General features: G+C 33.0%; 1 protein-coding gene across 1 annotated transcript; it reads right to left on the bottom strand.

Moving 5' to 3' along the window:
• Nucleotides 1-658: 658 nt before the first annotated feature.
• LOC115211792 (mitochondrial import receptor subunit TOM40 homolog) lies at nucleotides 659-13332 on the bottom strand. Its single transcript, XM_029780482.2, has 7 exons — nucleotides 13000-13332; nucleotides 8926-9086; nucleotides 8217-8318; nucleotides 7994-8099; nucleotides 5675-5806; nucleotides 4548-4727; nucleotides 659-2672 (listed from the first exon to the last, which is right to left on the bottom strand). The coding sequence occupies exons 1-7, from the start codon at nucleotides 13190-13192 to the stop codon at nucleotides 2533-2535; spliced, it is 1014 nt and encodes a 337-aa protein (XP_029636342.1). The 5' UTR covers nucleotides 13193-13332; the 3' UTR covers nucleotides 659-2532.
• Nucleotides 13333-15174: the final 1842 nt, after the last annotated feature.

Genomic DNA, 15174 nt, shown 5'->3' on the forward strand with positions numbered 1-15174 from the left:
TGCATAGGTAGAATAATTCAGAAAAAAAAAAAAAATCCAAAACATTTCTGATGCCAATTGCTGATAAGCTGGTGCATCAAACAAAATGTGTTGTTTGTTCTGCTTGAGTCGTACAGACACTCCCATGTCATTGAAAATGCAGCAAAGCAAAAAATTGGCTCCCTGGAAACCAATAACTGTCACCTTAGCTATTCACAAAATATGAAAGAAAAAAGAATCAAATTATTACTTTGATCAGTTACAGTAATCAAAGCAAGAAAAAAATGATAAACTGATAATTTGAATTATCAGTCAAATTTTCATTCCAGGTTAAAATTATTTCACTTCATTCATTTACTCCAAAATATCCTCTATATTTAATTATGAAGCTGTCGTGCTAAGCAATAGAAAAATCAATATATTTTAGATTTAGCAGTCTATAAAATTGATTCAAAGCATTATCAGCCAAATAAAAGTATAAGCTTGTAAAATAGAATGTTTATATATCTTAAAACAGTCATAGATTTTCTTTTAAAAATTCCCTTAAGTATTCATTTTATAAACAGACAATCCCTTCAAAACGTTTGATGTATCAAGTTGGTATCCTAGTATTCAATTTTCTTTTTGTAAGTAATGGCATGCAGAATGGAGAAAATAAATAAACTAGGATATGATGGGATTTACTACTCAATCCAAGCTTATTTTGTAACAGAGTTTATTCAGTAAGAAAAATTATGAAATTAAGGCAGAGAGAGAGAGGGAGAAATATTTCTATCTTTACACAGATATGAAATGCTTTTGACACTTTACTACTTTTGAATAAATACTTTTATAACCATGATATAAAGAATGTCGAATTTAGACGAAGATTGATTCATTTAAATAACTTGAGTCTCACTGTCTTTGTAATCAACATAATTTTCAAACTCCAAAATTGAATATGTAGTAAATGAAATGGGTTGAAGTACATTAAGACCCTTCGATATATTGACATCCAAAGAACATAACATTTGTCAAACAACTAGCTAAGCTTGAAGAATATTAACAGCAGGTTGCCCCCTCCCCATATTTTTATATCCCACTGAATATTTTACATTGACTGCTAATTAAAGATAGACAAACCTTTTAGTATATCTAGAAATGTTCATATTTATTGATTAAAATTTTTCCACAAAGGGCAAACCCCTTAGTATTGAGATGTCGTGATCAAGCAATGCATATAACATGAATGTAGTAAGGAACACAGATATGGCATCAATATTCTGGGATTGTGTCAAAAGCACAAAATAATAGAGGAATCAAATTTCTTATAACAAAAACATGTGTTGATTTTTAAAAAGTGGGAAATGATGTAGAGTGAAACAAATTTACATTTATCTAAGTCAACAGTTTACAAATGGAAGTAAAAAGAAAGTCATCCAGCAAATATTGGGTTTGAATTAAGTAACCATTTTAGGTGTTTGAAAATTGACTCTTATGAGTGCAAACAGATTTAGTAACATTTCAGGTTCATATTAATCAATGTACTGTCTCTGGTCACCAATACTAACTGGCTGATAGCTCTATTGTTCTCAAAATCCAATCAAAGTAAATGTATCCTACCTTCCCTCCATCTTGGTACAATAATTATTAAAAATGAATTTGCTTTAAAAATACGTGGAGACAGAATGTATTAACATTTGCTTTAAGTTGTGTAACAATAACAATATCGCTCTCTTACATAAGCATAAGACCTCATGCTTACTGGGAAGGGAAATGAGATTGTATAATGTTTGAGCCTTTCTAAAAGGCATTAATGGCTTCAATGAATTGACTTCAACTAGGGATCAAAATCAGGTCACAGACACTTTTATAACTCTTGCTGAAGTCAACAATTTCAAAAACTGCTTGGATATTAATTAGCAGTTACAGTAAAGTAGTCAGCTGTTAATAAAATTCTTAAAACAGAAAAGTTGCTGTGGATAGTTGGCTGATTTAGTCTTAATGACTTCAATTAGTGGCCATGATCAAGATTTTAAAGCCGATATTTTATTATAGATCTGTTAAAAACCTAATGTTCCATAAAGATAAATCTTTCATCTATACTAAGGTGAAAATCAAAAGACGATATTTTCTGAAATTTACTCCCCTCACTGTCTACTTATCATAGACTCAACTAAATCTTCTATTATAGGTTTTTTGATATCTCTGATCTGGGATCATTTTCATACAAAATAAGTTTGAATTTAACTTAATTGTCCTGATACAACTGATATATCCAGACAAACACACACACACACACACACAAAATTATAGATATACATCATATTTGAACTTACATGTATGCACATATTTTTATATGCACAAGCATACAAATATACAGAGATGCATGTATATTCTCAAACACCTATACATAGGTTAGCTTAAATAAAAACCCAGATCAACATACATCCTTCAAGATAACATCTTAGAACATCAGTATGGCTCACCATGCACTGATGAGTTAATGAAGGTTTTCACAATATATGTATCTTTGCTTGTACGTTCCTGTTGGGTGATAACAACCTAAATTCCTTAACCTACAATAAGACCAACACCAAATCGGTATTGTGCTTTAGTGTGATTAGCATATCCACTCAAAGCAAAGGTAAATGGAAATGGCAGCAGTTTCTTCTCCAACATTGCCCCTACACACCAGTTAGTATCCAGTTGTCCTGGAAAAGAAAAGGGTATAAAATATATTAATAAGTAATGATTTATTTTATCAATACATTTTCTGTAAATCTATGGCTATCATTGAAGATATAACCTAGAGAGAAGAGACCTAGAATTAGAAGTATTTTTGATGCCAATGAGAGTAGCAGCAAAAATGAAAATGCAGACGTGAGGAGGATGTGTGTTATAAAGTGAGACCTAGAATTAGTCTGTTGTTTGAGCTCTAAGATCATTTTGCAAAGTTACTCTAGCCATACATCAACATCAAAATGAAAATCAAATGGAAATTGTAGTTGTGATACCCGTGCTGGTGGCACGTAAAAAGTACCATCTGAATGTAGCCGATGCCAGCGCCACCATGACTGGCTTCTGTGCCGGTGGCATGTAAAAAGCACCAACAGATCATGGCCATTGCCACCCTCTTCTGGCCCCTGTGCCAGTGGTACGTAAAAAGCACCCACTACACTCACGAAGTGGTTAGCATTAGGAAGGGCATCCAGCTGTAGGAACACTGCTAGATCAAACTGGAGCCTGGTGCAGCCTCCTGGCTTCCCAGACCCCGGTGGAACTGTCTAACCCATGCTAGCATGGAAAACGGACATTAAACAATGATGATGATGATCATTATCCTACATGTGGAGTGGAATATGAGATAGATTTGGTTCCTCCCTCAGTCTGCAGCATGTCCTGATCTATTGCTAATTTAGGATACAGGTTTGGAGACATCCTGTGTATTTTTATAGAAACTGAAGAAAACCTTCTTAGAAATGGTTACACAAAGTGTTCTATTTTAAGTACAACAGTGAGATATTACTAGCAACACAGATGCATCTTTGCTTATCTTATTATATTGTAATGAACCTAGCTCATTTATAAAACCAACACTAATTCAGCATTGTGTGTTAATATGATTAACATATCTATTCAAAACAAAGGTGAAAAAAAATTACAACAGAGATTTAAAAAAATAAAGTAAATGAGATTGATCAAGATGCAGCTAAAATTGTCAACGTTGGGAAACTGGATTTCAGGCTAGTCATGAAGTCATGAATGTAAAACAAGTATGGCATCAAGAGTAGAACGTAATAGAATTTTTGAGATTTTGAAGAGCACAGAATGAATGACATTATTAGTGTTGATACATACATTAGAAATTAAAAAAACGAATAGTCAAATGAGTATTATCTATTTGATTAAAATTTGAAATTACTTGAGAGCAGGCAAGCTGATAAAGTAGCCATTTACAAGAGATATTGGTTAATGTAGATGCAATAAATGTATTTACATCAGAATATGTAAAGTTGAAGACAAACAAAAATATGATGAATTGTTGGTAAATTAAGTCAGAAACAGGTCACAGAAGTTAGATTAAATCATAGTAAGGAATAGCTACAGAAAGGCTATTCTAAAACATTCTGTGTCTATTTTCCATGCCAGCATGGGCTGTACAGCATGTCTTGTACCTACAGTCCGTTTTTGGAATGGCTTTTATTTCTGGATGCCCTTCCTAATGTATTGGTTGCATGTTCTTATGATACTAAACAGTCTCCTCTACGTTACATTGTCTCTATTCATTCACATGTATAGGATGCATTTTATTATAGTAGGAGTATTAGAGAGGTTGCCATGTTCACACGACTAGATGGTGCTCTCTACATCATCTCCAATCTTTTATGGCAATTGTGACCAAGAGGCTGGATAAAAGAGAGTGATGACCAAAAGGACAAAAGAGTGTGATGGAGAAAACCTTTTCTATTTCAAGCAGACATGAAATATTGCTAGATAACAACAAATTAGAATAATCATACAACCTCTTTCTTTCTTTTTTGTAAACAAGTTAACCTTCTGACTAAAAATTTAAAATTCAAACTTACCCCTAAATGTCATTCCAGCATTCGGAATTTCATATTGGTATCCTACTGTTGTAGCACTTTCTTGTAAACTTGATTCCATTTCAACAGCTATTTCAAGGTTTTCCATGACCTCCTGATGAAATCCTAAGTGAATACCTCCAGCAGCAGGACTACAGTTAGCAGAAAGCTGCCATTTATCTCCTGAAATAAAATAAGAAATAAATTAGATAGAATTTCAAGAGGAAAATATGTATAGTCAGTTTAACCTCTTATATCTTCTATATTTTGCAACATCTTGTGTTCCAAAACAGTTATACTTATTAAATATAACTGGTTCTACTTATCTAGAGAGAGAGAATTAGTTCTTGTTTAAGCAGAATATATCTTCAAGCTCGAGACATATAGTTTAAGTTACATGGTGAATACAGCATCCTTGTGACAAAGGCAAATTATGCCAAAAAATAACGAAATTGACAGAATGGCAGCAATTTGTAGGAAAAATGGTATGGTTAATTGAATGAATCAATTCCAGTAAATGACTGATACCTATTTGATAGGATGAAAGACAAACTGTACCTAGAACAAATCCTTTCCCTATTTTTTAACAAATTAATATCACCTAAATTGAAGTTACCATTACTCTGTCATCCAATTATTTTCTAGTTCCTCAATTTGGTTAATACTGAGTGGTCACCAAATCAAATATACTAGACACATTATTGCAGGAGAAACTAAATGCTGATAATGAGTAAATAGAATATATCTAACAAACAGTAATTGGATGGTAGAGAAATAGCATTTATGCACTAATATTAGAGTAAAAATTGTCTTCTCCAGCATCACAAAACACAATTAGGCTATATTCTAACTACAAAGTAAATAATGAAAAAATAATACTGAAAATATTAACCCTTTAGCATTTAAACTGGCCATATCTAGCCAAAATATTCTACTTGCTTTATACTGAAACTGGACAGACCTGGCCTCTCACACCCACCTCACAATGTTATTCTAAAAACAATCACATCATTGAAATCTCAAAGCTATGAGATAGTAGATGATTAATTCAAAACATTGTGAATAAATAAGCATTACATTTGACAAAGGAATCTGAATGCTAAAGGGTTAAAGTTTACTATTGCCGTTACCTGAATATTTCCCAGCTAATGAAAGTATAGCCATTTCATTCCCAGGGACGGTATTACCATACTGATATAATACCTCAGCACCAAGCATTAATGAAGAGCTAACTTTCTGTAAGTACTGAGCAACTGCAATACCTGTAAAACAATTTTAAACAATTAGAAATGTATATACAAAGTGATAGGTAGAAAAAAAAGGACACAAAAGCTATAAAATACATTTCATTTATACATAGTCTAATATAATAGCTATTTTGCTACACCATATAAACTGCCAAGACTCTTTGCAAGTACTATATCTACAATTTTCAAAATTTATTGTGTATAATATATTTATCATCACCATTTTGACATGGTAAAATAGATTTAACAGTTTTGCAAGATGGCTATCACAATTTGTTTCAAACTTGGATTATATCATCTGTGATGCCCAACATTTCTGAATCAGATCTCATCATTTTATCTTGTGTTTTCTTTGGTCTTATTTTGCCACAGTCAAGTACACAAAACCTTCACTCATCATCATTATCATCGTTTAACGTCCGCTTTCCATGCTAGCATGGGTTGGACGATTTTGACTGAGGGCTGGCGAACCAGATGGCTGCACCAGGCTCCAATCTTGATTTGGCAGATTTTCTACAGCTTGATGCTCTTCCTAACGCCAACCACTCCGAGAGCGCAGTGGGTGCTTTTTATGTGCCACCAGCACGGGGGCCAGTAAGGCGGTACTGTCAACAACCTCGCTCGAATCTTTTTACACATGCCACCAGCACAGGTGTCAGTAAGGTGACGTTGGTAACGATCACACTCAAATGGTGCCCTTTTACGTGCCACCGGCACTCATGAAATAGAATTCATAGTAAAGCAGCTATCAGTCAATGTTTTTAATGCATAATCATTTTCTCATTTCATTTGCACTCTGCTGTGTAAGTTAAAGTAGCACATCAAATGGAGCATGCTCAACTTATATTTTTCTCTTTTATCTACAGGTCTTCCACAGTTGATGCTTTGACTGATATTGACAAAGATATGATGAAGAGTAGAGCATAAAACGTTGGTGAATGTTTATACAGTAAATTCCTCCAGCCTTATTTTTTGTATCTGTTTATAGCTTTAACAATTTTTGCAACCATGCACTTCTAGGTTCAATTCCACTGTACAAGACCTTTGGTAAATGTCATCTACCAGTCTTAAGAAAAAAATTTGGAGAACAGAAACTATGCAGAGACCTACACGTGTATGTATATATATAGATATATATACACACACACACACGTGTAGGTTTGCACAAATATATATATATATTTCTGTGTGAGTTAGAGGTTGGGAAACCAACTAAGGGATAGTACCTATCCAATTATTCACAGACAAGTGTTAATTATTGCATGGCTATCTCGCAATTGAGTATTATATCCGAGTGGGGGTAAAAGATTTATATGGCAAGTAAGAAAACAGAGAGGGTATTAAGTCGACAGACATCAGCCAGTAAGCATTCAAGTGTGTCCATTTATTCAATTGTAACAATTGAATAAATAGACAGACTTGAATGTTTACTTGCTGACGTCTGTCGACCTTATATCCTCTCTGTTTTCTTATTTGCCATATATATATGTCAGTGTGTACATATCTTTTTCCTATGTATATCAGCAAATGATATATATACTGCTGAGAAAACTAATAGACTAGACCAATGAGAAAAAAAAAAAAAATAATGTAGTAATTAATTGAGTTACATAGATACGCCTTTATCACTTTTACAACTGGAAACAGTGAAATAGCGACTGATCTGCTGGAACAATTACTAGTTCACTGCATTTCCACAAATAACACAATGTAAGATAAATGAAAATTTGTCTAATCTGTGGGTACAGAAATGGAATTATAACAAAAGATATCTCAATTCCAATTTGAAACTTGTCATGATATATTCAAATGAAAAAGTGAAAATGTTTATCAAGTACAAATCTGCTCACTTGGCCTGACAAAAATACAAACTCTGATGAAACAAAGCACAAAAAATTGGTAGCTGATAACTCAAATGTGTCCTAAAGGGTAGCAACAATTAGCATTAGTATCACTAGATACCACTACTTTCCATGCTACGACTAACTGATTTTGAATGTATTGTAGTTTTTAGCTATTAGTTTCTTTTCCTTTGGATAATTTGTAAGACAATTGTATCTAAAAAGCTTTTGCTGATTAGACAAGAGTTGGTTTTTATATATTAAAGTTCCAAATGAAATATTTTGAAAAATTAAATTATTGCTCATAAATCTATAAAAATGAAAAATAAATACATTACATTACCAGATATTAAATACTTACCAGATTCATTAACAATATCTATATTTCCAAGAGTACAAGAACCAGTGAAATTATTGCCTTTATAATCCACAGCGCATTGTGTGGCCAGCCACTTGCTGTTCTGGATCTAAATAAAGAAAGTAACATCATTTCATTTTCTTTATTTCAGCACAACAAAACCCTCAAAAGCAAACCTCTATTACTCTTCATTAAAACAATAAATAAATAGAGAACTGACACTTACTTGGGCAACAAATTTTCCTCGAAGTCTTTCAGTAAATTGATGTATAATGTTTGCGTTCATATTACCAGAAGCATCAGTATCACCAATAAGAACAGGGTAAGCCTATAAAAGGAAACAAGAACACTGAATCAAAAAGGCTGAAAATAAGTTTTAAATGATACAATGCTTCCTTTAAAAAAATTACTATTGCCTTATGCATCTCACCCCCCCCCAAAAAAAAAACAACATTTTATATATATATAGAAAACAAATGTATGACAGGACATTTAGCTATAAAATCATAGCAACACAAACCTTAGCACAGATTATTTGTATGTTCAAACATAATCAAAAGGAATATAAACGTTTCATGCCAATAAATTTATATTCATAACATCTGGTGTTAAATGTAGATGTATTCATATAAAAACAACCAATGTAAGACAAAAAGGACGAATTTGTAAAAGTCTTCTGCTATGAAATTTAACATGGAAATGCAGCCATTGATGGTCAATGAACAAAAAGCATTGTGTTATAGTCTCCATATTTGGCTGATTTAATGTTAAAAAGATAAATTGCCATTTAAAGCATCTTCAACAAAACTGAATCAAAATCTCCAGTCTGATGTGCAAAGTAATAATATTACATCAATGTAACTCCTTACACTGTATCTTTAGGATACAATACATACAATGAAAAGAAAGCATCTTCATAGATGTAACCTCTTTACCTCTTGAGCACTGTACATTTTGGTACCAACATATGTTCCTCCAAACCGATATCCAGTTGACTGGAATGTACTCATAGACAAAGTATGGCTGATTTGAAAATGACTGCTTAAACCTTTGGAAATAATCAGCTTCCCACCTTCGAACACTTGAGGAAATACATCTGAAGTATAAGAACACATTTATGTACTAATGAACAAGCATATATACTAATGCAAGAAAACAATAAAGGGTCATAAACTGTTAACTAATGGCTGATCTTTCACAAATTAAAATGAGAAAGAAACTTTATAAACTTGATTACTTACAGTGATCAAATGGATAAAAAAAAAAGATCCCTCTCCTGACAATACTACAAAATTCTTTCTTCACAAAAAGAATTTAGATTCTAATCCTAATACAATTACCTTTAAAATGCCCAAAAGGAAAACATTTTAATATGTCAATGCAACTGAAGAATTAGTATCGAGAGGAAATATATATTAATTACACAAGTAATTTAGTCAAGACATCACCTGAAATAAATTACCCTTTCTAATTGACTGTAACAAATTATTATTATTAAGGAAACAGTGTACTAAAAACCATAAACTAAATACCTTGTGATATTTAGCTTGATCTCTCACATTTTTACTTCAAATTTCATCAAGTTTGATTTGTCTTTCATTCTCTAAGGTCCATAAAAATACATTCCAATAAATACTGATCCATGTGACATATATCCTTTTCCAAAAACTCATTATTATAAACACAACTCACATTACAGCATGTTTTAGGATTAAAAATTCTCCAGTAAACAAAAATAAGCCTGCTCCTACAGTACCGAAAAATACTACAATAATCATCTATTATTTACTGAGAACAAATATAGTCAAGGGAAATGGTCGCCAACTTCATATTATGCTCATCTAATTTATTTCTGTAGCACCATCATAGATTAATTGCAACTACATCACAAAAACAAAGCATTTATAGTACCTTGCAAAAATAACTTCTATGCACATAAAATTTCAAAAATATATAAATGTGCAGGAAGAGGTACTGTAGGTCCTGCCAAAAATTGTATTTAATAATTTGTACTTTATTTTCAAAAGTAATTCTTAAAATACAAAATATGTTAAAAAAAACATTTTATGATTGGTACTTTATTCAAGTGAGACATATCTGAAGCAAACATGCATATCTGGTTATAGCCTTGTAAGTGATAAATGAACATCACCTCTCCTTACAGCAACAAATTGGATGTGAGCTTTTAATAGTAAGTATTCCACTTAGATAAAGCTAAATTCAATGAGAACTGATTTCTTAACGAAAACAGTAACATACAAATTCACTTTCTCCCTGATCAGAGGAAACTTAACAAATTCAAAATTTTTTCATAAATTCTTTACCTTGTCGGACTTTCACTTGAGTTTTTTTTTTTATCGCTATAACTCAATGAGACTTCTACGTGATGTAACATCAATATCATCTATTTATCACAAATGGATTCACCCACTAACCAAAACTGCTTATCCCTAGCAAGCTACTAAACATACATATATTAATTTCTATAATATCAATCTTAATTTTATTTCAATTTAGTGAGGCAAATTTCCAAAGACTGACATTTGAATATAGCTTATATTATCACTGAAACTAAACATTGTTTATAAATGACAATAAATGACCCCATAATATTTATCTCAAAGTTGCACCCATACTTTAATTGCCATCATATATGTAATTCTTGGTCGTATATCAATTTTACCTTGTTAAATGGTGGCAGGATAAAAACATTAAAAAATCAGAGTTGGAAAGAAACAGAATTAAAACACACCAGTTTAATGGAGATTAGTGACTAACTTGGCAACATTCAGTTGCCTTTTGCTCAAGTGTTGCTAAATGATTTCCACAAATATTGTTAAATACTGTTGCTTCTTACAAAAAGTAGTACTGTCCTGACTAAACTGGTCTACTCTTTTACTTGTTTCAGTCATTTGACTGTGGCCATGCTGGAGCACCGCCTTTTAGTCGAACAAATCGACTCCAGGACTTATTCTTTGTAAGCCTAGTACTTATTCTATCAGTCTCTTTTGCCGAACCGCTAAGTTACGGAGACGTAAACACACCAGCATCGGTTGTCAAGCGATGTGGGGGGGGGACAAACAGACACACACATATATATACATATATACGACGGGCTTCTTTCAGTTTCCGTCGACCAAATCCACTCACAAGGCTTTGGTCAACCCGAGGCTATAGTAGAAGACACTTGCCCAAGGTGCCACGCAGTGGGACTGAACCCGGAACCATGTGGTTGGTAAGCAAGCTACTTACTACACAGCCACTCCTGTGCAATAAACTTCATTTTATCTATGTCTGTCTAGTATTTTAATAGCTAGATAGTATATAGTAGTAAACCACAATGATATTCAATATTTATGCTACAATGAATGAAATATGAGGATTATGACAAACGGATCTGGGAGTTACATTATGTGTAAGCCCTAAATAAAGGAGTTATTTATTTTGCGTTACCTCTAAAATTCTATTATAGACGATGATTCCTAATTGAGAATGTTTTAGGGTACTATTAAGACATTGTCCAAAGATTTTAACCCAGAACGGTTTTTCTTCCGTCTATATTTTCCACCTTCAATGTGCCAACTAGACACCCATTGCAAACAACACCAGTTATTAACTTCCATTCTAGTTAAAAACAATCTTTCAAGCTTAACTAAAAACTGGTGCGAACTTATACACATATCTTGTTCAAGAGCAAACTGTATCTTTCTGTGTAGTCTAGAATATCAGGGCTCAATCTGTTACAAGACGAAAGACGATCTTGATCGATATCAATAAGGTGCTACGAATCGCAGCTAAGTCTAATGACCACCAAGTCTACGTTTAGGATTAGTATTTGATTGACCCAGTCCACCCAAATGTTGAGACAGATCTCATTTCCGTAAGAACATATATATTGCATAACTAGGGAGTATTTCATTAACTTGATGTGCGAGCTCGAATTCACCGACGGAATTCTTGAAATAAAAAAGTTTCTCAGAGAACAAATGAACTATGTATTCTAAAGTCAGCTATACTACACGGAAAGTGTTAAACTTTAATATATTTGGGAATGGAAGATAGTGTAATGTTTACCCAGTGTACTTATATTTAAGATATCCCGAGACATGTAATGTATGTGCACCATACATAGCATTAATATACAAGTACTTATTCCATAAACGACGGTTTGACAATAAAATGTGTTCAGAAATAAATTATCCCACGTTTTATTTTTATAAATTGGAATTCATAAGAAATCATTCTTCGGCAATATATATTTTGTTGAGACTAATCTATACAAATTGCTGTTAAAGAGAGCAACAGATGATAGATAATTACATTATGCGGAAGGCTATAATATTTTTAAATGTCAAATCATTTGTTCTCCCCCCAAACCTTTCGGTATTTTGAAAGACTACACATTTTAGTGCATTAATTATATAACAGAAAGTAAGCTAAAATAACAAAATATCGATTTTTCTTCTTGCACTAAAAAATACGAAACTTGGGATCATTGAAGGAGGTCGGGAAAATAAAGTGAGTAGTAGGGAGAGAAACAACAGAATATTGCAACTAAATAGTAATATACCATAAATAATACATTTCTTTGAATTAACGATGGTAATATCACCGACTGAAACACAAAATTATCGATAGCTAACAAGGAGCATGTAACCTAAAAGTTGCTATTTTTACAATGAACTGAGGAAGCCCTTTACATTTTACCTTACAGAAAAAGTTTATAGGTCAAAACACTAGATTTACATATAGTAATAAACGACAGTAATTATATAGGTGTTAGCATGAAAAACAAAAGGTTAATACTAAAATAATTCTAGTATTTAACACGAAGCCAATAATATTAATCAATTTACAGAATGTAAATGATAAACTGCAGGATGTTTTAGAGATTGAATAGCAAGTTAATATAAGAACAGGGTCGAATTACACCGGGTCATATCCAAGGTGAGACGGTCATAGGAATCAAACCTAAGAAAATCAACGGGTTTCGTTTACAATTCTTTTACCTTTGCATTTTTTATGGAGATCTTCAAAAGTTCCAGGATTGTCAGGAAAATTTGTTGGGGGAATTTCTGATGGGGGACCTCCAGAAAGCCCAGAAGTTTGTGCCGGTTCTTTAGGTGGTGCAGGTGGCGGTGGTGTTAATAACGGTGGTACCGCCGCTGATGGAGGTTGTGATGCTGCATTTACATTACCCATAGTGTCCTAAATATGTTGAAAACTGCTATTAAAATTTATATACAGTTATATTATAGAACAGCCCCTAAATCTTCTCCAGCCCCGCTTCACGTGGAGCAGAGGATTGAAGCCATGTGTTCGTACATGCGCAGTAATTAACTTCCGCTCAAATATCGAAAAGTCCTATTAATCAGTAGGAGCTAACTCAGTTGCGCGTAACCGGCTTTGATTTAACGGAAGACAAATGTATTGGGCACTAATATAAAACTAATCTAATTGTTTCCGACTAAGTCATTTGATTGTGACCAGCTCATACAGATTGTAAACAACGAGTAGACTTCACTTAAAATGTATTTCTACAAAAAGGTGTTATTTAACCCAGGCAATCCTGATCAGGTACAATGCGTATAGGACAATATATAGGGTGTTGTTCGTTATTGTTTATCCCCAGGTAGCACTGTGATTACGAGCGTTATATCATCAACCATTCTTCCTATTTTAGAATCTGTATTTAGGAGTAAATTACATCCACATGGTCTTTCTTTTTTAAGATTAATGATGTGATTTTTAAGGAAAGTTGGCTACTATTTCTAAGAGATTTGGTGGATGCGTATAAATTCCCTTCTTGTTTATCCCGTTTGCTTCTTTCAAAGTATGATTATTTTTTGATTAGCAAACTAGAAATAAATATGAAGAAAAACAGCTTGTCTTCCTTTCCAGTGCTAAGCGCATATGTCACGGCAAGTAGCTTTTTTCTGGTCAGTACTCCACAGCTTACCTTAACGCTAGCTATCTTACACGCCCACTAATTCATTCATGATCGATGACTTGCATAAAATATAGGGTGTGGGATGGGGCACAATGAGTAATATTTACTGCATTTTTGACCGAGTAAAAATATTTTTTTACAAATCTTCACTACTTTACAAAAACTAAGCAAATGGGATCTTTTCGGTTTGAACGGCAGTTTTTTTTCTAGCGGTGTCATGAAATTGTCACCCATAATTATGACCCTAGTATCGATCTATTGCATTTCAATCTGTTTTAGGGTTAGGGGTGGGGGGAAGGGTATCTTTTTTTCTTCAGAAATGTAAATAAACCCAATCTGTTTCTTAAACGAGGGACATTCATACGGCACAGAATGTTTTCACCTCAATAGACGTCATTGATTGGTTGAAATTGCAGAAATTAAAGAAAAAAAACAACAAATATCTTACAAACCATAGAATTTTCTCAATAAAGCCAAGAGAAAAAGATGTTTTATTAACACATTCTACCAGTATACAAAGTTTAAAAGTGTTTAGTTACGTGGAAATTATTTTAAAAAACTGCCGTTCAAACCGAAAAGATCCAGCAAATGACCTCCAAATGCATTAAAAAAACACTTTAACATATTCAGAACACTATTTTAAGAAATTACCTCAGTTCTGTTTGAGTATGTGTGTGTGTGGAGGGGTGGGTGAGATGAAGTGTTTTAACTGCATTTTTGAATTTGTGACAATGTATTTTTTACAAATGTTCACTACCTTACAAAAACTATATCACCTAAGCAAATGGCCTTCCCTAAATGCATTAAAAGTATTATAACATATGCTGAACTCTATTTCAGAAAATTATCGCTGTTCTCCTTGAGCATATAAAAAACAAACTTGGAGTGGCTTACATCTTGATGTATTTACACACTATGCAATTAAGGGGAAGAAATTATTGAAATTAGTCATTACTCGTTGTGCCCCGCTTTAGACATCATTTTCTGAAGATGGAAAATGATCAAATTAGACATTAGTCTTGGGGGTAAAAAAATTTACCTGGAATCCAATAGAGAAAAGAATATTGTTAAACACTAAAAATTGTTCAGATATTTGACCCAATTGTAATTGTGGTTACTGATAGTAATCAAAGTTGAAGAAAATTTTTTTGAAAAAGAAGTACTTGTCACTTGACTATGTTTCAAACTCTCTCAACCTCAACAATAACTATGCCGACCAATTGTACTTACAAGG

Source organism: Octopus sinensis, linkage group LG5 (assembly GCF_006345805.1).
Source record: "Octopus sinensis linkage group LG5, ASM634580v1, whole genome shotgun sequence".
NCBI classification, from domain to species: Eukaryota; Metazoa; Mollusca; class Cephalopoda; order Octopoda; family Octopodidae; genus Octopus; species Octopus sinensis.

Bases quoted from the DNA above. Each gene is read 5' to 3' on its own strand.
- LOC115211792 (XM_029780482.2), bottom strand. From the start codon at position 13,192: ATGGGTAATGTAAATGCAGCATCACAACCTCCATCAGCGGCGGTACCA. The intron at 9,087-12,999 runs GTAAAAGAATTG...CTTATACTTCAG, and splicing joins TCTCCATAAAAAATGCAAAG to ATGTATTTCCTCAAGTGTTC. The intron at 2,673-4,547 runs GTAAGTTTGAAT...TTTCTTTTCCAG, and splicing joins TGCTGGAATGACATTTAGGG to GACAACTGGATACTAACTGG.